We start from the raw sequence: 25995 nt of genomic DNA, 5'->3' as shown, positions 1-25995 counted from the left end.
CACCCCCAGAACACGTTCCTTCTCACTATTGGGGTAGCTTGTGTGTTGTGGGGAAGAGAATACTGTAAATCCTCTCTCTCTGCTACCATTCATTTGGTTTTGTTGCCTCTATTATAAAAGTTTACGCTCTCTGGATTGTGCCTTCTTACTCCTCCCCATGGCTTCACAACCTTTCTGACCCTAGTTTCAGCGTTGAGCCTCGGGAGGGTAATTGGGAAGCAGGTTGTATCTGACTGGAGAAGCACACTGGGGTGGGCTGTCCCAAGGAATGTGTTGCGTGCATTCTTGTCAAGACGGCTGAGTTCAGGGCACTGGAAGCTACGGGAGCACAGCTGGTCTGGTCTGGTCTTTGTAGCAGTCCACAATGAGCAAACTTTATTGGCATTATGAAGACCCAGAAGGGTCATCTGTGGGCATGTCAGTGGAGAAACAACCAGGCATGCCCAAGAAGACCCTGGGGTCTTACACCACCTGAGCAAGAATGGAGCACACCTCACACGTGGGCAGCGGCCTTTCCCAGGCTCAGTCCTTGACTCAATTAAGTGTTCTCACTTCTGGTTTCCCCAGTCTTCTTTTCCTAACGCTACCAGACCTGTCTTGTGTTCCTGCAGAGTGGCTTGATTGGCCAGTTTCTTGCCTTGGTTCAGTCTGAAACTTAGGCTAACCCTGACATGGGGGTGCTCCTAACAGAGACTGGACGGCTAACCCTGACATGAGGGTGCTCCTAACAGAGACTGAACTGCCTGCTGAATGTGGGATGTACTGTTGTCTCCTTTGGCAGAGGTCCTGACAGACTGAGTTTATGTGACCTCGGCTGTCTTCTTGATCTCTCGCTGCTCTGTGGGAAACGCCCTGTCTTGCCACTTCTGTGAAACTTGCCTCCCGCCCCAGCCCCAGGAATTGGGGATGTTGATCCATCAGGAAATGGAGGGAGGCCTGAGGGTCCAGGGTATTAGAAACACCCCTGTGTGACACAGTGAAGGAGAGGCTAAGTGGGGATAAGGTAAGGGACTGCATTCACCAACTTGTCTGCCAGGTGTGACTTTGACACACTTGTTTTTGCACAGAGCTCGTGACAGAAAACTGACTCCACTTCTAATGTTCTTTGGTCTTCTGTCTTCTGTTCCTCCAAGACATTTACAAAGCACCACTTAGATGGAGGTCTTGGCCACAGTTCGTCCCTAAGGAACTTAGAGCTCCTGAAACTGGGAACTGTACATGAAGTTTTAAGACAGATTGAGTCTCCTTAAGGAAAAGAAGGCTTAGCTGGCCAGAGCTTCAAGGCCATAGGTGCTTGGAAGAGGCCCAGAGCCATCCTGAGACTGCTGCCATCCGGGGTGGTGATCTGGCCATCAAAAGGCTTCCTGAGCAGGTTCTTGGTGCTCCTTGTCACTGGCCCCTTGTCCTGTGAGTTGGGGCTCTGTGAAGGGCATGGCTCCAGTAAGCTGAGGTATCTGGTGTGTGAGCAGAGCTGGGAGTGTGCAGTAATGGCTTTAGATCAGGTTGTTCCTGAGCCGCTGTTCCTGCTCCAGAGAGAGCTCCGCATTGGGTCTGTAGGAGTCTCCTGTGGGCCAAAGGAAAATAGCTAAGTAGCCAAACCCACCTCAGCCCCTTTCCATCAGGGCAGTCCTGGGCACAGACACAGTCAGTCTGTTGAGTGGAAAGAAAAGGTTATGCTCGTTCTTTGCTCCCTCTCTAGGTTCATTCTGTGCCTGGGGACTGGCCACCCTACTCGCCTTGTACCCTGGTTTCTACCTGGTAACTCAACAGCAACAGGAGGTTGGGAGTGGAAGGAGCGGCCAGTCATCTCCCCTGCCGTGGCTCTGCAGGAACTATCAGTTCCTCCCCTGCCGTGGCTCTGCAGGAACTATCAGTGACTGCAGCTCCGACCAGCTTCACCCTCCTCCATGGTGTTAGCTGTCACCTGGCACCCAGATGCCCTTTCCTTTATCACTGGGCTCAGTGTCACTCATTTCTTAGACCTCTTGGGTATTTTTGTCAGTTAACTTCAGGCGCATCGCAGTGAGCCCTCACATTTGTGTAAGGACTCTGGTGGTTTCTACCTTCCAGCCTTGTTTTTCTGTTCTTCATCACTGCCCTGGGTCCCTAGCAGCCTCAATATGGAGGTACTGTTGTCTCCATGAACACAGTCCCAGTGCCTCTCACATTCTTGTTCAGAGTCTGCAGTCCACTTAGCTACCCAGATATGAAGCTTTGATGCTCCTTCTCATTCTCCCCCATGTGTTGGCAGGGTAACTTTTAAAACAAATGAGGCCGGGGATGTAACTCAGTGATGGGGTGCCCGCCTAGCCCATGGAAGGCCTGCCTAGTACCATGGAAGAAATATAAATTAAAAAATGTTTTCAGTACCATGGAAGAAATTTAAAAACAAACTTTGTTCCTACATCCTACTATCTGGCACTGACAGAAAGGCCAGCTCTGCCCCACACCTCAATACATACACACCCTGAGCGCCCTGGGATGGAGGGGTTCTATACAAAAGGTAGCTGCCTCCTTCCTCCACCCTTCTGATACTATAGTCCCCTGCCGTGCTCATGGCTGAAGGGAACAGTGGACCACGGGGAACTTTTCCCTGAGAAGGCTGTTCAGGAAACTACAGGAAAGGGTGGACCAGAGAAGCATTTTTGTTTGTTTTCTGTTTGTTGAGACAAGATTTTTCTATGTAGCTCTGACTGTCTAGAACTCACTATGTAGACCAGGCTGGCCTCAAACTCAGTGATCTCCTGCCTCTGCCTCCCGAGTGCTGGGATTAAAGGATTACGCTACTACCCCAGCCAGGAAAAGAAAATCTTAATGTGCCTGAGAGGATAGGAAAAATTCTGAGAGACTGGAAATTAATTTTACAGTTAGTCATCCATAAAGAAGTGTAGCTGCTAGGTGGTGAGGCTGACGGTCTGATCAATGTCATCCCATCCGTAGCATCCGCACATAACCCACAAGTCACACCCAGGTGTCCTAGATAAGGCTGTCATCACCATGACTGAGTTACCTGTATGGCAGTTGTGCAGCCAGACTCGCTGCCCGTCATACTTGCAGCGGCAGCGCAACATGTTGTTGGAGAAATCTGACTCTGCCACGTCATTTGTGGGGTTCACAACCACCTGCAGTGAAGGGGACAACAGAGTGGGTGATGTGGTCTCTTGAGTGAGTCCACATGTAGGGTCCTTTCCACCTTGCCGAGTGCTTTGCAAAGAGGTCTTTCTATGCGCTGATTGGCTGATCCTTAGTCACCCCAGGAAGTTCACATCAGTATGCCTCTTCACAGATGAGGACTAGGAATTGCCCAGTGTCCACTGAATAGGGACTCTGGCCCAGAGCTTTGGGATCTCGGGGTTGAGGGCTCTTCCCCTACATTGGCGCTCCAAAAAGGGAAACCACCTTCCTCTGAGCCCTGAGCATCTGTAAATGCTGGAAATTGTCCTTACCTGGAAGATATAATCCCCGGGACCCACGTCTGTGATATCCACCCACTGGCAATCGATGTCATGCCGGTAGGTGTCCCAGCAGCCTACAGACACCCCCTGTTCCCCAAAGTTGGCACACGCATAACGCCGCTGCACTCCTGTAAGGGAGAGTATGCAATTACCATGGTATCAAGAAAGCACATGTGACCAGGCACTATGTGGTCTTTCATAGGCTTCAGCAAGCTAGTCTTCAAACTGGCTTTACCAGCTCTGGACTTCTGCCCAGTACATGAGTTTGGGGCCTATGGTTCAGTTAAATGACTTACCTGAGTATAGAATTCATGCTAACTGAATTTGTCATAGGCCACCTACATCCATGACAAGGACAGTGCTATTTTGGATGCACTAATAAAAAATCCCCGTTGGACTGAGAAGTATGGGTGGGATTCTAGCCCTCTGGTACTGACTTTGTCCACCAGCCCTTAGAAGACCTAGTGTTCACCCGCTTACATTACTAAGGGCTCAGACTGAGGTACAAGTAGGAAACACATCCCTGCCCTCCAAGAGCTACTGGACATGTTAAGCCTCTTTAAGGTGGTATGGAGTGCTGGAAATTGAGAGGAAATTACTTTCCACCGAAAGGCAGAATTGCCTTGAGTGCTATCGCCAAGTTAGACTCTTCAGGAGCCTGGGGCTGTTGAATGGGAGAGAAGAGCTTGACCCCAAAGGTACTTGAGAGATCCGTTAAGAGTGCCCCAGGAGGCTACGTGAATAAGAGCCCACCAACCTGTAGGGCAGTTTGTGTCTTCTAGACAGAAGCTGGCCTTGTGCCCCTCAGCCACTTTGGAGCCATTGAGCGTGAGCAAGTCATAATGGGTGAAGACTTCGATGCTGTGGTAGTGCCTAAGGAAGAAGCAGAGCTGTCAGCCCCCCAGCGACAGGAGTGGGTCATCTGGAGAGGTTAGCAGGGAAGGTTGAGGCCCCATCATTACCCAAGGAGGAAAGTCATAATAACAGGGCAGTGCCCTTCCCAAACCCAAGATTAGCGCACTTGAAGACTTCTTTGCTGGCACTCCTGTCAGGCAGCGAGGCTCAGCCATCCCGTTTACTTGGAATCTTAATTCAGGTAAGAGAGGTACACACCGCCTCTGGCAATCTTCATGAGGCTGGGGCCTTGGCTGCAGGATCCAAGGCAGAGGTGGGGTGGGGGTGAGGGGTGGGGCATTGGCCTGGAGATGGTCTCATACTGAAGGAGATGGGGAGAGAGTTTACTCTGCTCCGTCAGCCTGGGACCAAATTGCTACCATGTTTTCCAATCCAGTGGTAATGACAGCACTGTGCATGCTACAGGAAAAGGTGCTCATTAACTCAGGCAAGGCCAAATCCCCAGATAGCTGCCCATTCCTCTCAGCTTTCCCTATACACAGCTATGTCCTGAAAGAAAAATAGTACAAATGCCTCCTCTCTGCCTCTGTCACAGGCATTGCCTCTGCTCTTTCTGGTCTGGAGGTTCCTTCTGAGAGGATGCTCACCCGTCTCCTTCCTTACCAGACTGTTCCCTGCCACTCTTTTGATGCTCTGCCTTGGTACTGCAGGAACCTACCAACCTTTTCTACTGAGCAAGCATCCTATTTGGGGTCTCCAGGTTTCTGGGGTCCCTGCTTTACTTGGCTTCTGAAGACAGGGGGCCACCTGAGGTCCAATGTGGGAAACGTATATAATTCCATGCAAGCGGAGACCGACTGCTGGCAATCACATCTCTTTGGAATATTACTGTTCCCACACGCAGCATCCACATGGTTACACCCAAGGAAGATGTAAGGGTGTGGGGGCAGGTAGATGCTCCTGGGGTAAGGCCAGCCAAAGGCAGACTTACAGGGAATTTACCCGAGGCCAGGGAAAACCAAACAGTTTAGTCCCTGGACTCTTTGTCCCTCATCCTGTAAGAGCCAAGTGTGGGCAGGTACTAACCTGTGGCACTGGTGCCAAATCCAGCTGTGGCGTCCAGCCTTGGGACGGAAGTCAGCCCTGCCAAGGTTGTAGATCTGTGAGGAGAAGCGCAACAAGCGCCGGTGTCCATAGGGCCAGTCCATGTGGTCAGCAGACTTGGACAGGCAGTTTTCCTCATGGGCACAATACAGCATGCTGAGCGGACGATCCTCCAAGTACGCTGTCTCTTGGACCAGCTGGGCGTTCATCACAAGGTCTGGAGCAGCTGGGGGGCAGGGGCAAGGTGGGAAGCATAGTGAGAAGGCAGTGGAGGCTGCTCTCCAGTGTGAGCACAGGCACCCCGGACTACCGAAGGACACCTGAGTCAGAAGACATGAGTTCTAATCATAAGGAGGGCCGCTCCGTTGTCATGGTTAAGGTGTGCAGCCAGCATTCATTATTGCCTGAGTTTCTGACTTTACCATTTACCATTTAATGTTTTTATGTCTCGTGTTTGTCACCTTCAAGGTGGGAATCATATTGGTGGTATTAGTAGGTGGTATCTGTAATGTGCTTAGGACATTGTCCTGCAGTAAACAGTAAATGGATATGAGCTATCATTTCTTTTGTAAAACGCTTTTTTAAAAAACAAATCTTAGCAAAGTGCTTTTGAGTAGCTTAGTGGATAGAAGCCTTTCAAAGGCTTTACCTAACTTGGATGTTTCAGCTTAGTCCCTGTCTTGCCCTGGGTCTCTTGGGCTGGAGCGAGAGGACCAGATTGGAAAATGAAGGACTTGGTTCTGGAGCCTGCCTGCCCCTCAGGAAGCTGTGCTGTTTAGGCGGCTAAAGTGTGGTTCTGTGCTCCCTCTAGGGGGTCCATTCTAGCCTAACCACTTCCACAGGTGTCCCCATGCAACATATGGCTCAGGTATCCAGAGTATCTCCAGTGCCTCTCTGCACGCAGAATTCCGACCTTAGGTCAGCGAGATGGCTCAGCCAGTAAAAGTGCATGCCGTGCAAGCCCAGCTACCTGAGTTCAATCCTTGTATTCCAAGTGGAAGGAGAGAACTGACTCCCAAAAGTTGCATACGTACACACAAAACAACAACATAATTGTATTTTTTTCAAAAATCCAGTGTGCCTGTGTCTCACTAGTCAGCTTGGCCTCTTTCCTCACCTGCAAGGGGCCGTCTCCTGAAGCCTCTACCATCGCTGTCCTTCAAGTGTTGGTACTGCTATGCAGTGATCCACTGCTGTTGCCATGTACACTCAAGAGAGAAAAGTGGCCTTTCTCATGGGGTTGGGTTGGGGTTTAGGCAGCTGGGCAGAGGCCCCCGGGGGTAAGGCTCAGAGTGGATGGGAACATTGGCTGGTTTCTCTGGCTGGCCGTGGAGTGAGTGCTGTGGAACATGGTGCCTTTTGTGTCACTAAACATGCACTTGAAATCCCTGTGGAAAGCCAGGATATGGCCACTGACAGACCCAAGCTCCTGAAGGAAGGGAGAGCTTTCAGAGGGAGTGGGGATGAAACCAACAAACTTGGGAAGGTGCGGTGGGTGTAGGCTGCTGGTCAGCCCCCTGCCAGCTGTTAGCACCAAATGTGCTCAAAACAACAGCTGCCCTAGAGGTAGTTAAAGTCCAAGGTTGCCAAGCAGGGGGACTGAGAGCAGGTAACCAGCACACTGTGAGGCCTGGGTGTGGAAGGCACCACTGACATCCTGTCTCTTTCAGCAGAGGGTGAGAAGGGCAGGCCCAGGGCTCTCCCAAGAGTGTGCTACACAGAGGGCTCACTGACAGGTTAAGATGTCTTGGGGTTGGAGTGTGGCTGGGAAGAAGGTCAAGTGGCCTCTGGGGTTGGTGCCAGCCTGCAGCCTTTGGACTGGATATAATTATCTTGGCTCCGGCCTTGTTGGTCAATGTCAAACAGATGCTGCAACCCCGAGAATCTAGGTCTGTGGGGCAAACTCTTGCCACAAAATGGTCTTGTCCTCAAGCCTGTTGGGTAAACTCCACAGCTTGGAAGGGAACCCACAGTTTGGCCTTAGACTCTGGTGTGCCTCACATTTGTGTATCCTCTACAGTGTATTTCAAAGTATTTCCTACAGACAGCAATAAATTCATTTTATGTTGTAAGTCCACACACACACAGTTCCTAGAAAAACCATTACCCTTACTAAATGGAATGGACTGTCACGTTTTCTGTTCTGTTTCACTCTTCTAAAACTGTTGTTCACAATCCCCAATAGAAAAGCCCTCTTTTAGCTCCTTGTGCTTTTGTGTTTTCTCAATTTTCATTCTCCCAGAAACTCCATGAGGGAGGTGGGCAGGGAGGCTTTGCATCTGGATATGACAGATGACTCAGCTGCACAGCTGGAGAATGGCGGAGCTGCTGTGGCCACTCCCTGACCCGGTCACCCACTGGTCCCATTACTCACTGCTCATGCAGGCAACTCCAGCTGAGAAGCGCCCGGGGCCGTGGGAGCAGTGCACAGGCCCATGCCTCTGACACTGCTGAAGAGCCAGCTCTGTGCCGGAGCAGCGAACCCCGCTCATCACCACCTCTTTGGCTTCTGGTGTCCCCTGCCAGTACCAGGTGTCCTAGGGAGACAGCCAGCATGGTCGCATCAGAGCAGAGAGGTACTGCAATGCAAGTCATTACAGTGCCTCCATCGCACCAACCCCACCAGGCAGTCCAGCGCAGGCCTTACAATCTTTCCTGATGAGAGCTCTACCTCATGGACAATCCCTATCACATTTGCACCCCTCTGGTACAAGTTTATGCCACTGGGGGGATTCCCTGCTGCCTGTGGCACTGTCCCATCCAGCTCCAAGAAAGCAGTTCTGATGCCTGAGTAGGACAAGCCTGCTCTCTCATTCCTCCATCAGGTAGGGTGTCCCCATTCCCAACTGCTCCTCACACCCCAACCAGGGCAGAGCCCAGGCCTCTGAGTGAAGTCTGCCACGGCATTGCCCCGCAGGCCTGTTGGCTATAGTGATTTTGTCCCTGCGTGCTTTACCCTTGAACTTCGCAGCCCTCTCCCCAGAGAGCATACTGCAAGCCCAGCCCCTTGTTTCCTCAACTGAGTGACCCTTCCGTTGGCTGTTGGTTCTTCTCCCCTCTGTTTTATCTGGTTAACTTCACGTCGTGGATTCCCACAAGTGAAGATTTATAGTAGGCCATCTGAGTGGCCACCTCAGCTGCGCTCTGGTCTGTCACACCATCCCCAGTATCCAGTTTGTGGCAACCCATAGCTTCACTAGGTGAGCAACTGCTGAATAAGGAAACGAATGAATGGCATTTTTGTCCTGCCAGCCCAGGAGGCCTAGGCTGCACACAAGGAGCCAGACTGGGACCTACCTTGATAGCAAAGTTGGCATATCCCAGACCAAGCTGTCGACAGGTGACCATGGCTTCCATGAGCCCCCAGTGGTCACTGCATACTGTCCCCCAGCGGGAGACTCCATTCACCTCTACCTGCACCTCCACCACTCCCTCTTCGGGGTTGCGCCCACCAGCCAAGCGCACCTGTAATGGAGGTGTGTAAGGGGGGAGCCAGGATTGGGAGGCCTACACCAGCCGCCACCACCACCCATCTCCTATGACATGAGCTTAGTTCTTCAGTGTGTGCTGTCCCCAGATGCTAGAGAACCCTGAGCTCAAGTGCCTGTGGCGGGGGTTTCTGCTCCTCCCCCCACCTTGCCTTCCTCCTTCCTACCCGTCATCTCCCACCATTACTGATGACTCAGTTTGCCAAGGGCTTTGGCATCTGCCACCTCATTAGAGATTTAGCACCATTTTTCCAAGACACCAGCAATTTACCCACAGTCCCCAGTGCCACTCCCCAGTCCTGGCTTGATGCACCTCAGGACCTGGGAGTGTGAACCAGTGTGTATACCAGTAAAGCCCCATGTCCCTCTGCCATCTGTGGGACTAGATGTGGGGCCAAGTGACAGAAGAGGGGTCTTCAGGCCAGACCCAAGGGCACTTGGACCACCATGGCAGAAGTGCAAGCTGTTCTTCTCAACCCCTCTCCCTGGCTCCAGGCTGTCCCCCACCCCCCGGGGGGGGGGGAACACTCCCAGACCCTGCCTGAGGATACACTCAGACCTAAACCCACCTGCTTTTGGAAGCCCATGTCAGGGATGTTGCATCTCACAGCAGCGTCATTTGCATGTTGACAACCATTCTGAGACCCTTCCAGGGCAAGGCAGTCACTGAGGGTCCGCTCGTACCCCCTGCAGCGGACCTCACTCAGGTGGATAGGTCCTAACCCTGCGGGGAAGGGTGTGCTGCTGAGGCGCCTCTGTGAGCCACACCCGTGGCCTGCCCTCCCTAGGTCGCCAGGAGCGCCAGCAGCACATCGGGACCTTTCTGTACACCCACACCTCCTTGCTCACCTTGGCCCAGCTGGGCCCCAAAAAGAGCCTCCCGGGCAGAGCCAAAGCCAAGCTGACGACACACGACGCTGGCTGAGATGAGGTTCCACCTGTGGTCACAGACTGTGCCCCACTGGCGGTTCCTAAGCACTTCCACACGGCCCTCACCCACCTGAGCCCCAGAGCGCAGGCGCACCTTCAGCTCCTGCTAAAGAGGAGAAAGTCAGCTTCAGGAAGGGCAGTCAGGGGCACTGAGACACCAGGGTAGACCTTGGGGTGGAACTCCCCCAAGTTTCAAGGCCAGAGCCAAGGCCCAGTTCCTAATTCCTAATCCTGCCTTTGACTTCCAACAATTACCCTTTTCGCAACCTTTGCTTCTTCCGGGATGTGGGGCGGGGGGCTTTTTATTTTATTTTTTTATCTTTTCGAGACAGGGTATCTCTATGTGGCTTTGGTTGTCCTTGAGCTCGCAAAGATCCACCTGCCTCTGCCTCCTGAGTGCACCACCACTGCCTGGCTCTCCCCTACTTTTTTTTAACATAACATAAGGCTAGGCTCGGGTTCAATGCCTTCACCCTCAATGGGCTGCAGCTACAATTTAATTACTGTTTCCACAGTTGCCTTCTATCCATGGCAAGTGATGCCAACTTTTCATCTATGGTGGGATGATAAATGACCTCTAAAAAAAAAAATCCCAAGATTCTTTTATTCTGTGAACCCAGCACCTTCTGCCAGTATGGTTCCTCTGCCCTCTACCCACTGGGCAGGGCACTGCTCGTTAGGACCCCCACCTTCAGATTGGTCAAGAGTACCCTGGGACCCACCTCTGTACGGGACTCCTTGCGCCTGGACTTTGGCTTCTGTGGGTGAAAGTGGGGCCCTGCCACACAGCTGACCACAGCATGCATGCCACCTGGACAGGCTGGCCGAAGCTTGCCCCTTCCTGGAGCCACCTGTACCTGGCACTTGGCCAAATGGGGCTCTGTTCCCAGACAGTCAACCCGATGAATCCAGAAGGAATTCTTTTTTGTCAGACTGTTCAGCCTGGAAGACAAGGATATTTGGGTGGAGGGCTTGACTGGGGATGGAGGAGCTCAGGGGAAAAGGGGGGAGGGAGAAAAGGGGGAAGGGCCGGGAGGAGGGAAAGCATTTCGTGCCACACCCCTGTGTCTGCCCTCTAAAATGCCACTCCTCACCTAGACTTGGGATCCTTCATCTTCAGACTCCAGACTTTTCTGTGGTAGAGAAAACAGAAAGGGTGGAGGGGTGCAAGAATCCCCCCTCCTTGATTCCTCCATTCTGAAGTTTATAGCAGATTGCATAGCTCATAGACTTTCCCCGCGTCTTCTCCTCCCCAGTCCCCCCTCCCCCTTTTCCTTTCCTCTCCATTTGTCCCCCTAAAGCTTCCACAGTGGTGGGGTTGCCATGGAACAAGCAACTCGTTCTTGCCGCTCCCAGTCCAGATGAAGGGATCCTTTAGGAAGTCCCTGTGAGAAGAGACCCGGGAAAGGTCCCCTGGGAACAGTGGCAGTTGAAAGACTTGTTGGGGATTGGGACAGGGACTGACACCCAGGCTGTAACCAGAGCTGCTGGAGGGCCTGATTTGCAGTTACTGGATGGTGGGGAACCAGGGACCCATGTCCCCATCGTCCCCAAGGATAGAGTCATGGCTGCTCTCCAGCTCCTCTAAGCCAGAAGCGAGGGACTTGCAACTGTCTAGATGATGTGTGGTAACCCAACAGGGGTGGGGCAGGGTAGATGACGTAGAGGCCTGCCTGCAGATCCTCTGTCTTGAGAAATGCTTGAGGGTGTCACTGACACAGCTGGTGGAACTGGGGTAGTGGGGTTATTTATGGACTTGATGCAATCTTCTGTGACGGTTTGGCCACATTTCTGACAGAGTATTTTTATGTCTCCTTTATGTAAACTCCCCACCCCAGGCTTGCTTGCATGCAACCCAATTACAGTCTGGCTTGAATCAGAGCAGGAGTTCCCTGGACAGCACAGAGTCCCATCACAGGATGGTTGAGGGCCATATGTACCCCAACCAGAGCTAGTTCTGGTGGAGTCAAGACCAGGATGCATTGTCTACGCTTGTGGACAACACTGTAAGGACCTTTAGTTAAATCCTTCTAACAAGGGACACAATTTTTCCATTTCATTGCTTTTGTTGTGTACCACAGTCAGGTCTTTCTATCGGGTTGGCCAGCATGAAGTTTACTTTCTGACCACTTCTAGATGACTCTCGGGACCTTGAGGTTCCTTGCTTACTCTTAGCTATCTTAAGGGGCCCATAACTCAGCAGTCCAGGAGATGTCCCCAGTTGGGTCTGTACTCCAGCGTGTGAGGATTGCACTACCACAGACATCCACCCCATCAATGTGTCCCTCCAGAGTCTCACTGAACCCTTCAAGGTTCACACCACACACACACCAACACACAGGTCCAGCTTGGCAATCCTGCCCCTCCTACCTGTAGTAGTGGCTGTTGACAGGTACCTGGCTGGGAAAACCCAGCATCCCGCATACAACCCTGCTGTTGTTCATGGTCCAGCCCTGGTCACACACCTGCCTCCAGTGGCCCTCGTACCGTACCTCCACGGCCCCCTCAGTCACTGGGCTGTGCCTTTTGGCACTGGCGAGGATGGGTTTGAGCCGTACCTCTTCCAGCCGCCGGCCCTGCAAGGCATAGAGTCACTTCACCATTGGCCATGTCCCTGGGGTCCTGGGCCTCCTGTAGGTCATTGTAGAACTTCCTGAGAAATCCAGGCTTGGAGCCATCTTCCTGCCCCTCATTGTCAGGCCCAGGGAGTATGGGAGGCAAATGATAAAGGCTACAGGGGAGTTGGAGCTAAAGTCTTGGTTTATCTAGACTCTTTCCCTCCTCTTCTCAGATCTATCAAACTGAGGTCAGAATAGGAGCCCTTGGAGGATGGGGGTATTTGTTGGGCATGGAGGGGTCTTCTTTGTGTCACCCAGAAAAGAGTTGATATGGGCAAGAACAGTTGCTTGAGACCAACCCCTGATGTCCATGGACCCACCACCCTATCCCCGAGTGACTTAAACTAATGTGGAAACCCCCATGGTGGCCCAGTACAGATCCAGTGTGCTAGGGCCAGCTGTCCTCAGGCAGAAAGGCTGCAGGGCAGCAGAGGGTGGGAGCCGGCTCCCTGCCCTGCCCATTACTGTTGTTTGGCTTGAGCTGTTTTTAGCTTGGGGTTGTTTGTGCTGGGAAGAGGCAGCAATTGTGGCCAAGCCTTGTGGGTGAAGCAGCCCCCTTGCCCCATGTCCACCTCCTTCATGGGAAACAGCTTCTGAGGTTCCCACCAGGCCTAGCAACTGATTCCTTGGCTGGTTCTACATTAAGCTGGTGTCAGGATTGCTGCTGCTCAGCCCGAGCACTACTCATTTCTTCTCCTTCCTTCAGGCTCACCCTTCAGGAGGCTCTCTGCCTGTCCAGTCCTCAGCTCAGAACAGGATCTGAATAGCCTCCTCACCTGGGGCCCAAGGGCATTGGAGACCTTCTCAGAGTGGTAGCCACGATGGCGCTGTGGGTGGCACACCACCCCAACATCTTCTGAGTGTCTGCAGTCACTGACACCCCACCCGTTAGATCCACACTGGTCCAGGGTTTCCTCGGTGCCCAAACAACGCACATTGTCCAGCCAGATGGGCCCTGTGGGGGAGGGAAGATGAGCTCAAGAATGAGAGAGAGAGAGAGCCTACACTATCAATCACTGAGGAGCAAAGGAGAAGGGAGTTGGTTCTCGTGTGTGTGTGTGTGTGTGTGTGTGTGTGTGTGTGTGTGTGTGTGTGTGTCGGGGTCTTAGAATCCATACCCCTGCCCAATTCTTCCTCTTGGAGCCAGGCCACAGAAACTGTTTCTGGATAATGGCGGGTAGATCTAGTGATCAGACCCACCTGTCCATCTTTCTACCCTTCTGTCAGTCACTTTCTCAGTAGCCACTATGTGCAGATCACTGTGCTCAGAGAAGTTAGAATTAGTGATGGTGATGCTGGTGATCTTGTTCCAAGAGAGAATGGGAAGGCCACAGCAGAGGTCATCTGCAGCTATACTCAGAAAAGGTCATCAGAGACCATCTGAAGTGGTCATGAAAGGTTGGGTGGGCTTCTAGAAAGTTCTGTTAGAGTCCCAGGGAGTCTAGCCCTAAGAGAAAGAAGCTGGTGCCCATCTCTTTGCATCCTTTGGGGCAGTGTGTCACGGTCACTCACCCTCCCCTTGACCATACTTGGCACTGTGTGCCCAGGTCAAGGCTGACTCAAAGCCCAGTTGTCGGCAGGCCACAGTAGCCTCCTGGAGAGCAAAGTCATCATCACACACAGTGCCCCACTGGCCCTGGTGCAGCACCTCCAGGCGGCCCTCCTCTGGCCTGTTTGCTGGACCCACCAGCCGGAGCTTCTTGGAACCTGATGACTGTGGCCTGCTGGAAGGGGCTTGGCCCAGCAGCAACAGCAGGAACAGATAGCAGGTGGCTGGTGGGAGCCACGTCATGGTGACTTCAGGGGCACCTGGGGAAAGAACGGATAATGATTATCACCTCCACCCAACTTGTCTCCTCAATGTGAAGGCAGGAAGAGGAGGGGGGCCTGCTCACCCAATGCTGTCCCTGGAGCCTCCAGGAGTACCCTCGGGTCAGAAACACCTACCTGGTGGTAACATGCTTGCCTGCCATCTGATATGCCCAGCACCCCTAGTCAAGGGCAAAGTGCTACTTCCCAACCCACAAAAAGGCATATGGAATACTGGGGTGGGAAGGAATATTCAGGGGAATCTGGTGTCTTCCACTACAGCTGTGGGACCTGACCACATCTCTTAAATTCCAGGTCCCAGTTCCATACTTCCAAGGAGGTTGAGCCAAAAGCCATCTGCTATCTCCTCTGGCTTGGGTGACCTGTCCCTTCAGCCGTAGCCCAGGCCCGCACTGCTGTATGACCCATGCCGCTGTATGGCTCATACATTGGTTACACTTTTGGGAAGGACTTTGTGTTGGTCCACTTGTTTAGCCAGGTACAGGGACGTGGAAATGAAGACACTGAACACTCTTCACCTTCACTACACAGAGAAGGGGAGTTGGAGAGGGCTTTTAAAGAAGAGATGTGTAAGCTGGGCATGGTGGTGGCTCCCACCTATAATCGCAGTACTTGGGAGATAGAGGCAGGAAGATCAAGTGTTCAAGATCAGCCTCCATTACATGATGAGTTCAAGACCAGCCTGGGCCACATGAGACCCTCTCTCAAAAACCAACTAACCAAATGAAAAAAGAAACAAGGAAAAAAAAAAAGATGGGACCACTTAGCCTGGGTCTTGTTGGATGTATGAGAGTTCTCCCAGGCTGGAGAGGGGACAGGCCAGCTAGAAAGGACGGGGTGGACCAAAGAAGGAAGAGGGGAAGAAATTATGCAAGGGCAGAGCAGGAGGTACCCATCTCCCAACCCTGCTTAAGATCTGAAAGGGAGTGAGGAGAGGCAGGCAGGCCCTAGGTGATCAAGGGTCCTGTGCACCTTACAGAACATATTCCCTTCATCTTGTCAGAAATGAGGAACTGTGGAAGGGTCCAGGCAGGAACACATACATTAGAGGGAGAGCCATGCTGAAACTCTTAGCATTTTAGCAGCCTAGTCCTGGGACTTGGAGGGCAGGGCACAGAGATGAACCATGTCTGAATGGAGCTACTAGAGCCTTCTGAAGCCCCTGCTGCTGATTTTCCACCACCCTGGCTCTGGAGGTCACTATAGGATCGGATGGAGAAGATCAACCCTCTGCCAATGCTTGTGTCTTCTGAGTGCTAAACACACACACACACACACAGAGGGGGGAGGTCTTACTGTATAGCTAGAGCTGGCCTTGAGTTTGGGACCCACCTGTCTCTGCCTCCCAACTCCTGGGATTACAGAGGTGCCAGGACAGCTTGCCTCCTGGGGATTAGCAGTTAGGCCAGGTGTTAAGACATTAAACACTACTCCTTACCCTGGCCACGGACAGAGAAGGTGAACAGGGAAAGCAATAAGGCAGGATAGGTCAGCCAGAGTTAGGAACATCAGCCTGTAATCTCAGCACTTGGGAGCTGCAGACAGGATAATCAAGGGTTGAAGGTCAGCCTTAGCTGCCTGGCAACCCTGCTCATGGGGGAGCTCATCAGCCCAGGAGAGAAGGTCTCAGGCCCTGCCACTCCCCAAGCCTGGAATCCAGCTAAGAGTCACTCCTTATTCCTCCAGGACGCAGCACTGCCCCCAACCCCATGGCCTTGATCAGTGCAAGGCTGGATGGTAGGGAATAGAAATACAGCAGATGGCCTTGAGAAGTGAGGCTCCATGGCAGCGACTTCCTGTTGTATCTCCAGTGCCCAGAATGGTGCCAGATGTGAAGGTGGCACTCCATCTATGGGTTGCCTGCTGGGAGGTGCCATGGCATGGGGAGTCAGACTGCCTAGGTTCAAATTACACCTCCCCACCAGTCTAGGTAATGTGAGGCAAGTTTGTACCTCAGTGTCTTCCCTCTGTAAAATGGGGGTGACAACAACATCTATACCTACTGGATCAATAAAACTGTTCACTGGGTAGGCACATGCCAGTCCCTTAGAAGAGTAGCCTGCAACAGTGAACCATCAACACCACTACAACAGCTCAATAGAAACACTGGTCTCCACTGTCCAACTGTGGGTTTCTAGACTCACCCCTGTCTCTTCCACCTACACTATGAAGTCAGAATCCTCCTGCCCCATCTGCCGCACTGAGGCTGGGACCCTGCCATCCTCCACTGGCCCTGCCATGCTTTCTTCCAAATGGTAACACTAGGCTGGTGTCACTCCAACTCAGGGGCTCTGGGGGCTCCTAGATGATTGTCACCAGAATGCTCTCTGCTGCTTCCCCATGTCCCCTTCCTTTCCTTGTGCTCCTCTGAGGGGGTGGGCATCAGGGTTTGAGCCACACCAAAATCACCCCAGACAGAGCATTCCCTCATCAAGTGACAAGAGGGGGTGGGAAGCACTAGATTTGCAGCCTGAGGTTGCAGTCTGAGTTGAGGGTTGACTCTACACTGCTCCAGATAGGAGGCAGGAAACTCCCAGCTACCACCAACGATCCTGTCAAGAGCCTAGGTTTCTCAATTTACACACCTGTAAAAGGAGAAGTGGTCCTACGGAGTAACATGCAGTTGGGGTCTCTGATGGGCTGGGCTGTTCTCTTAGGGGCTTGTGGCTAAGGTCCACACAGCCTGGAGGAGATCTCCTCAAAAGGCACCAGACAGGGATCTTCTGCTCCAAGATCTTGGCTCTAAGCCAGAGCAATGCCCTTCCTTTCAAGCTACCAGAAGACAGTCCCTGGGAGAGGTCCCTTCCACACTTCCCACCCACTCCTGGATCCGTAACTGTAACCCACACCAAACTCATCCCATCATTCCCGAAACAGCCCTCATCTCTCAAGCTTTTGCTCCTGTTGCTCAATCCACTCAGACTGTTAAACTCCTACACACACTTCAACACCGAGTCCAAATGCTACTCCCTCGAGTAAGGCCCCCAGTATCCTACCTTCCTATTCGTTTCCACAGAACTGAGTGCTGGAGTGGGGCTGGGCTGAGAACTGGCCCTTGGAGAAGGAAGCAGTCCCTTTTCTCAAGGAAGAATGGAATAGGTTGCAGGGGGTGGGGGGGGGGTGTAGGGTAGGAGATTGAATAAGAATGCCCATTAGAAACATGTCTGAGGAGGTCTCTCCAGTTCACAGATGGAAAGGGCAGACACAGAGAAATGAAATAGCTAGACTGGCCGGGATTCAAACAGGCCACCTGGCTCCAGGCTGGGCTCTCAAAACCGCAGAAGGAGGGATGCTGGAAGGGGGAGGGGAGAAAAGGTGAACGGAGCTCCACCTTGTTATGACTCAGGCTGAAGTGTGAGGGCTGAGCAGCTGTGCCAGTAGACAGGACTGGAAAAGGGTGATTCCCCAAAAGATTACAAGAACGTGGGGAGACTGTCCTGGGGCCCCAGCTGTGGGTCCCTCCTAGTCCTTTCTCTGTAGCTCTCTGGGCCCTGCACGCTCATGGCGGCATTGCAGAACCTGAAGATGGGCCCCCCACCTGTATAGGGCTGGGAAAGGTGGGGTTTGACACCCTCTGCCTCCGTTCCCTCTTTCACCTCATCTCCAGCAGTCACTTCTGGGTGGGCAATTGGAGCCCAGCTTTGCCCTGGTGCTTAGTACCCTAAGTCACAGGAGTGGCATCTGGTCCTATTTCACCCCGTCCCTAGCATTCCTTCCGGCCAGGGCGCACCACCCGTGCAGTCTTGGACCAACTCCCCCAACTTGGGCACTTGTCCAGTGGGGAAGTAGGTTGTGACCCGCGGGGGCTAGGCCGAAGTGTCCATGGGGTCCCCCATCCCTCGTAGCCCCTTGGAGCCCTCAGAGGCCTGCCCACCCGCGAGAGACAGAAGGACAGACAGCAAGAGGCAAGCCGGAGGAATCGCGTCAAGCTGGAGCTCACCGGCTGGATCCAGAGGTTGGGGCTGGGCCGGCGCCTCAGCCGAGAAGCGCTAACGGGCCTCTCGGGGCGCCCTGGGGGCTTTTTATCCACCAGCCTCCCGCCCCCAGTCGGGGCCTTCCCGGGGGAGGTCGCTGGCCCCGCCCCGGGCGCGCCTGTGTGCACGGGCGCCCCGCCCGGCCGGCCATCAGCCAGGCGCGCAGCTCGGGACAGGGCCAAGCCGGGAAGTCCCGGGCGCTGTGGGGAGCCCGGGGGCTGATGGAGTCCCGGGAGAGGCGCGGTGGGGGCGAGGATCGGATCTGCGAATCCCTGTGCAGGCGCGGTTTCCTCCTCTGTCTAACGGGCGATCAAGGCTGTGTCTCATTGACCTCGTGGCTCTGAGCGCCCCGCAGTCCTAGGTCTGGATCCTGTGGGCTGCTTATGCAGGACAGTGCAGGCTACCTGTTGGGATGAAGGTCCTATTCAGTGGTAGGGTACTGATGCTTGAGTAACAGGGGTAGCCTCTCTGTCACTTGGACCCCAAGGTTTACTGAATGCAGCCTGAGAGCAAAGCTGTGCTCTTCATTGTGAAGTTCTGTCCCAGGAGACAGACGGGGAGAACCTACGACTTGGTCCTTGTCAGGCTTAAGGGGTTGGGGGATGGAGAAGCAACGGTGGATAGTGAGGAGGGAGAGGCTTTGGAATATATCAAGGGAGGGAAGGCATGGGAAAGGGAGTCCCTAGCTGAAGTAGCTCCCAGGCTCCAGGCCTCAGACTTCCCAGTCTCAGTGCCATCAACTCCTTCACTTGTGAAATGGACAAAAGATTTCCTCTTCTCATCTAGTCCCAGAGCAATCAGTGGCTTGCCAGGTGTCCCTGTAAGGGCTCCTTCATCCGGGATCCTCTGTTAATTTTCTCCTATGTGCTAGAAAGGGGGCCGGAGTGCTAGACACTGGCAGGGGGCTGTCCCAGTCTGGAGAGGGAGGATGCACAAATAAACGTGACCTCAAGGCAGAAGGTAATGAGGGCCAGGATGACACAAGTCTGCCAGGTCACCCTTTTACACTGTTTCCAGAGACCTGGGTCCACCCCTGGCTGCTCATGTCTCAGTTGTCCCCCCAGTGGCCCTGCCCCACCCGACCTGGGCCCAAAACATTCCCTGGGATGAATCAACAGGAAAGAATGCTACCAGCCTCGGGTCAGTGGCAGAGGCAGCAACCTGGCTCCTCCCCCAGGGACAATGAAGCAGCTGTGGACCAGGATACCAGGTATGCGTGGGCCCCCACCCTCTGCCCAGCCACCTCTAATGCTGAGCCAGGAGCAACATGGAAGGCTGTGCCTGCTGCCAGTCACCCACCAGGCTTGGCTGCCCAGAGCTAAAAATACCTTGGAGCCCAATGAATGAATTGGTGTTGTCCGGAAGTCCTTACCTTGCAAGACTGGGCAGGGCGGTAGATGAGGGTCTTCCTTGAGAAGTGAGGATATGGGCCTAGGCTTGATTGTAGTGGGATTTTCCAAAGGAACCGTACCCTCATTCTTTTATTTTATTTTATTTCATTTTATTTTTCTTTCTGAGACAGGGTTTCTCTTTGTGGCTATCTTGGCAATCATTCTGTAGATCAGGCTGGCCTCAAATTCAGAGATCTGCCTGCCTCTGCCTGGGATTAAAGGCATGTGCCATTTTGTGAGGGTCAAAAGGGAGAACTAAATTCATGTCCTCTGGCTATGACTGGATTGAAATGCTGATCCCCAAGGTTTACTGAATGCAGCCTGAGAACAAAGCTGTGCAGCTTCCCCCTTCCAGCCTGGCTGGACTCACAGGCCCTCAGCCCAGTGTCTGCAAACCTCTGTGGTACTCTTCACGGCCAAGTCTGTATCTGCCTTGCCTCTGCAGCTCTTTGACCTTCTTGTTTATCCTAACCCAGAGTCTTTTACCAGGCCTGGCATATAGCAGGTACTCGGTCATTAATCAAAGACAGAGTGTATGGTCCTCAGGGTCACAAGTCCTCAGACTGGTCCTGCAAACACACGGACAAACCACCTGTGGTCCTGTCCTCCCCATAGTGAGTTTTCAGAGTAGAGGGGACACATACAACCAAGCAGCAAGGAGCGGCCCCTGCCAGGATCACTGTAATGACAGAAAGGTTAGGGAACAATTGCTAAGTTCTGTCTCATTCAGTCTTCTCAAAAACTCAGTGTGTTGTACTGTCAGAGTTTTAATAACAGACATTAAAATGGGGCAGAGAGAGGTTATACGACATGGTCAAAGCCACACTGCTATCATCTGCAGAGGGTAGCCAACTGTGAACTGAAGTAGAAACACAGGGCTGAGAGGGTGAGGGGAGAGACAGATTCACCCAAACCGTGCCTTGCACCTTGAAGGCTCCACAAGTGATCCAGGTGGAGAGGGTGAGAAGAAGGGTATGACGGTTAATGCTGACTGTCAACTTGTCGGGAGCCAAGCTGAGGAGACTAACCTCTGACATGTCAGAAGGGAGTTTCTACATTGGGTTAACTGAGATGGAAGACCTACACTAGCTGTGGGTGGCACTGTCCCAAGGACCGGGGTCCTGGACAGACTCTAAAGGAGAAAGTGAGTTAGACATTGGCATGATCACTCTGCTTCCTGACTGCAATTGCAGCGTGAGCTTCTGCCTTACGCCCCTGCTGCTGCTGTGCTTTCCCTGCTACGATGGGCTGTATCCTCAAACTCTTCCTTAAGTTGCTTTTGTCACAGCAAAGAGAAAGTAACTAATACATGGGGTGATCAAGGAAAAAAAAAACCAAAAAACAAAAAACAAACCTTCATATGGTGGGAAATTACCAATACGGAGTCAGGTAGAAATATAAGGGTATTTAATAGGGAAAAGCCTTACTTACAGAGCAACCTAGCCAGCCGGCGTGGCAGCAGTCTGTCCAGCAAGTACCAAAGTGAAACCGAAAGAGAAAACGCAGTCACTCTATGTCATCCTGACCACGCCCTCGAAAGTGTGGTCAGGCACATCTGTAGCCAGCCCCTAAGTAGGCATGGCTACAGCTTCCCCTACAATTCCCCTTTTAGTCTAAAAGAGGATTAAAACTTAACAGAACAATCATAAAGGTAGAATATAAGAAGTTATATAGTTATGTCACATCCTAACTATCTATTTTAACTAAATCCTAAAGTCATCTGAAAGAGGTGTCCAAGCCTGAACACCTCCTTCCAATCCCAACCATAAACAATAGGAAGCTATCCCTAACTAGGTATATACACTATCTTAAGTGACAACAATGGGGAAAGGGGGCGTAGCATCCTCCAAGTTACTTCCTGCTGAAATGGGACGATGATAGTCCTGTAGGAAGAAAATATTAGTGTAGTAAAAAGTCTTGAATGGATTGTATCCAGTCCATGTTAGATGGGATTCTCTTGATAGAAGATCTCGCTTGAAATCCTCAACTTGATTGAAATTGACTACACCTTCCAGTGTGCCGGAGGCCATAGTACATTGTACATAGCAGGGAACTGCAATTCTAGCTGAAGCTGTGTGGTCCTGGAAGTCGTCTGACCCAGCCAAGACACTTCCTCCAGCAGCTGTCTATCTCTCTTTGGCATCCCAGTTCCACTGACATCAAGTGCCTCACCAGCGTGCTCTGGTAATAGCCTGGAAGCGGCTTTCCTGTTCTTCGTGTTATAACTCACACAAGCTGCCAAGCCCTGCCTCTGCCTTCTTGCCACTTCTGCTCAGAGCTCTTTGACGTCATTGTCTCTGCTCTTGCTATCCCAGCTTAACTCAGTTTCTAACTATGCCACAGACCTCCATCAGAGCTTCTTACATGAATGCTCCCAGAGTAGAAGGTGCTGGAAAACAAACCAAGCACACCACAGAGCTAAACCAGACAGACTGCCCTCAAGGACCGCATGGCTCAAGGACACACACAGCTGTGAGGAAGGTGGACTGTGGTTGTGGAGAATGGGATGGATGATGGAATACAAACCAGCAAGGTGGGCTTTTCCCTTAGTGGGAGACATTTAGCAGGCATGGCTGTGGGAGCTGGGGGACTTTTTGGAGGAGGTTGGGTTAGTACTGTGAAGAAAGGAAATCTAGCAGAGAGGATGGATGGCCCAGGAGGTGATTCTGGGAGAGAGAGAAGGGAGAAGCTGGCTGCAAGAAGAGGAGGAAATCACAAGGAAGACAGAGGTATTTATGACACCTCTTCCTTTGGGAAAACTAGTGAGAATTCTCTATTACTAAGTAAGGTTTGGAGTTAGACAGGCTTACCCCAGCACACTCAGGGACCCATGGTAAGAATCAGAGGGGCCTCATTCCTTACATATGCCTAAGGGTGTACACGTTATAAATCAGTCTAACTGATTGCTAAGTAAAACATGGTCTGCCAACCTTGATGTGCACACACATCCCTTTAGGGGAGCCTTCCAGGCTGGAGTTCAGAACTTTCTAGTCCTCACAGGTCTGGGTGAGGACCCAACATGTTATTATGGAACCTCTTCTTCTAGCCTCAGGTTCCCATGTATCCAGTCCATTTTCTACCCTTTCTCTGTCCCCACAACAAGGGGTCTTCAGCTGCCACGGCTCCCTAAACAGTGTAGATCTCGCACACAGCTGTCTTGTTGTGCCACGCCCAGGGCCCCCTCAGGGGGCTGGGTCATTCAGCTTCAACTCGGGGGCTGAAAAGGGAGAGCGGTTTCCCCAGGGAGGACGGTGAAGACTGGTGATCTGGGTTGAAGTTGAAATACTGAATAGAGAAGAGTGACGAGTAAGAGAGAAGACTAAGAACCCAGGGCACGGGACAGAGACAGGAACACCCTGGGCGGAGTGCTGTGAGCTTCCAGCCCCAGAGCCAGGTGGGAACTGACCTCCTCGAGCAAGCTTTCGGAGAAGGTGTCGGTTCAGATTTTAGGAACCTGGATCTTTTTAAGCACTGGTTGGAACTAGGATCCAATTCCTCACATTCATACCTTGGGCTGGGGTTGGGGTGGAGGGACAGCCAGGAGCTTTCCAAGCAGTGAAGTGCTAAAGGCAGGGTTCAGACTCACACCTACACGTCTGCCTCTACATCCCCCACAGATGTTTAGAACTCCAGTTCTGTTTGCTACCAACAACTTAGCGCCCATCTCTTCCCCAGATCTTCTCCCTGCCGCTGTGGCGTGAAGCACACTCTCGCTTCACCGCCCCTCAGCCAGCTTCCAATGTCTGACTCACCCTCACCTGGGGAAGGTTGAAGTCACCATCACCTTCACTGCACCCCTCTCCGTCATTCTCTCCCTCCCTCTAGACTACTCTATACCCCATCTTCTTTCTCTCCCTCTTAGCCACAGGCCCTCCTCAAACTTTTCTCCAAGACATCTCCAGCTCCTTCAGAAACATCCCCCACTCCTGTCCCCCGATCCAGGGTCACCTGCAACCCTTTGATTCCATCTCAGCAGCTAAACTTAGGCACAGCACAACACCCGGACATGCTTCTGTTCAGGCAAATTAAAGCCATACATTCTGAGGGGAAATGAGACTGATAAAGACAGTGCCAGAGCCTAGAAGCCCCTGAGGTCCCTTCACAGCTCGCCGTGTCTGCATTGCCCTTTTTACCCACCAGTAATTGAGGCCCTTTTTCCTCACATGGCACTAGACACATTAAATTAAAAGACATTTCTTATTCTATGATGTTTCTCTGGGTCTTCCATAGCAACAAGAATAATAATTTGGTTTCTTCTTCCAGCCTCTCTTGGCAGGTGAGAGTACCAGGGCCTTAGTGGGCTAGCCTGGGAACTTCAATGACTGTGTGATGGCTCCCCTCATTTGGGGTTTTACCTCACCACACACTCTCGGGAAAATCATTGATTTAGAACAGAGGCACCTGAGACACCGCAGTATTCACTCTTAGCCTTGGGTCAACCACTTGTGAATCACTCTGGAGTTGACTGGAATGCTGAGGGAAAGAAGAGTTTAGGAAGAAAGATGACTAAGGAATACCACAACTTCAGCATAGATATCTGCAGTTTTGTTTTCTCTTGAACTGGAGTATGTCATTCCTAGACCTTTGAGACTGAATTATATTATCTTTGTAAAAACTTGCCTTTATCTTTCCAGCAAGAATTTAAGATTGTTTCAATTTTAATTTTTATTCTTTTGTATTTTTGAGAGAGGGTCTCTCTGTGTAGCCCTGGCTGTCCTGGGACTAACTATGTAGACCAGGCTGGCCTCAAACTCAGAGATCTGGCTGCCTCTGCCTCCTGAGTGCTGGGATTGAAAGCGTGCACCACCATGCCCAGCAGTTTTTGGAAATTAAGACTGACAGGTCCTGAAGGGTTTGTCTCCATGTAATCAGCACATACCCTGCTCCCAGAAATCAGCAGGGGGCAGATAGGAAGTGTGCTATGGGAATCTTTCTGACTTTGCTGCCAAGGAGTTGAGGGAGGGCCTGCTGGAATAGAGATCACAGAAGAAGAGTTGACCCAAGACACCCAACAGAGAGCCAGGGACATGTGAGTCCATTGGCATCAAAGGGTAACCAAGACTAAGCTAGCCCTCAGGCTAAGGATGAACGGATGGGAGACAGGCCCCAGCAGAAGCCAGAGATCAATCCACTGGACATGTAATATTCAGATAGGGCAAGGGGCACTCCTTCCACATGCTGGTTCAACCAGGTTTTGAGAGTGGTCCTGGACCAGCAATATCAGCATCACCTGAGAATATCCTAGAAATGCCAGTTACCAGACCCCACTGAATGAATCAGAAACTCTCCGGATAGGACCTGCAGCCAGTACTCAGCAAACCTCCCTTACCCCCTGAATAATTCCAGTACTTGTTGACACTGGAGACCTTCTTCTCCATTCACAGTTTAGAAAATGTTTGCTCTTACAGAATCCAGTCTTGTGGATGCCATTTTCCTAGGCATCTCAGACTTGCCTGGTGAACTCAGCCCTCTTCAACCCTCTTGATTATGGTAGGACTCCTTCTTGTGTGGTGGACTGAGTCTCTGGAAATACCAGCCTTCTACACTCAGGGTTATTCTCAAATGCATCTGAGATTCTCAAATCTCTTCCTGATGGAGTGGATGAGTGCATGGGTCTACAGGTCTGTAATAGGTTTTCTGTGCCCCAGCAATAGATTTCTCCACCCATGCTGTAAGCCAGATCAAGCTGAATTGAAAAAATCTAACATCAGGTTTATTTGAGCAAAGCAACTACCCGGTGGGTTCTCCAGTCCCAGAGAAGCCACACTCCTGACAAACACTCTGCTTAAGAGTTCTTATAGGAATCCAAGAACACATCAAAAAAACATCCACCATGACCAAGTAGGCTTCATCCCAGAGATGCAGGGTTGGTTCAACATACGAAAATCTGTCAATATAGCCCACCATATAAGCTAACTGAAAGGAAAAAAAAAATGATCATCTCATTAGATGCTAAAAAGTCTTTGACAAAATTCAACACCTCTTCATGATGAAGGTCATGGAGAGAATAAGAATACAAGGGACATACCTAAGCATAATAAAGGCAATATACAATGAGTCAACAGCCAACATCAAACTAAATGGAGGAAACTCAAAGCCTATCCCACTGAAATCAGGAACAAGACAAGGCTGTCCACTCTCTCCATTTCTATTCAATATAGTACTTGCAGTTCTAGCTAGAGCAATAAGACAACAAAAGGAGACCAAGGGGATACAAATTAGAAAAGAAGTCAAAATTTCACTATTTGTTGATGATATGATAGTATACATAAGTGACCCAAAAATTCTACCAGGGAATTCCTACAACTGATAAACACCTTTAGTAATATATCAGGATACAAGATTAACTA

At 51.7% G+C, this 25995-nt stretch overlaps 1 protein-coding gene across 2 annotated transcripts; it reads right to left on the bottom strand.

The window, feature by feature from the left end:
• Positions 1-336: 336 nt before the first annotated feature.
• Loxl4 (lysyl oxidase like 4) lies at positions 337-20310 on the bottom strand. 2 transcript variants are annotated; one of them, XM_027407291.2, is made up of 16 exons: positions 19627-20310; positions 18221-18658; positions 13963-14259; positions 13227-13405; positions 12203-12408; positions 10927-10965; positions 10555-10774; positions 9752-9938; positions 9472-9626; positions 8712-8879; positions 7789-7951; positions 5397-5640; positions 4213-4328; positions 3447-3583; positions 3011-3122; positions 337-1564 (listed from the first exon to the last, which is right to left on the bottom strand). In XM_027407291.2, exons 3-16 carry the CDS (start codon positions 14240-14242, stop codon positions 1494-1496), a joined length of 2277 nt encoding a protein of 758 aa, XP_027263092.1. In that variant the 5' UTR covers positions 14243-14259; positions 18221-18658; positions 19627-20310; the 3' UTR covers positions 337-1493. The 2 variants fall into 2 exon arrangements, with proteins under 2 accessions (XP_027263092.1, XP_027263093.1); XM_027407292.2 differs by having other exon boundaries at positions 9752-9935; positions 19627-20308.
• Positions 20311-25995: the final 5685 nt, after the last annotated feature.

The sequence above is a fragment of the Cricetulus griseus genome, chromosome 3, assembly GCF_003668045.3.
Source record: "Cricetulus griseus strain 17A/GY chromosome 3, alternate assembly CriGri-PICRH-1.0, whole genome shotgun sequence".
In the NCBI taxonomy this organism is placed as follows: domain Eukaryota; kingdom Metazoa; phylum Chordata; class Mammalia; order Rodentia; family Cricetidae; genus Cricetulus; species Cricetulus griseus.
Note: the sequence above shows the minus strand (reverse complement) of the source record. Positions and strands in the feature narration are given on the sequence as shown.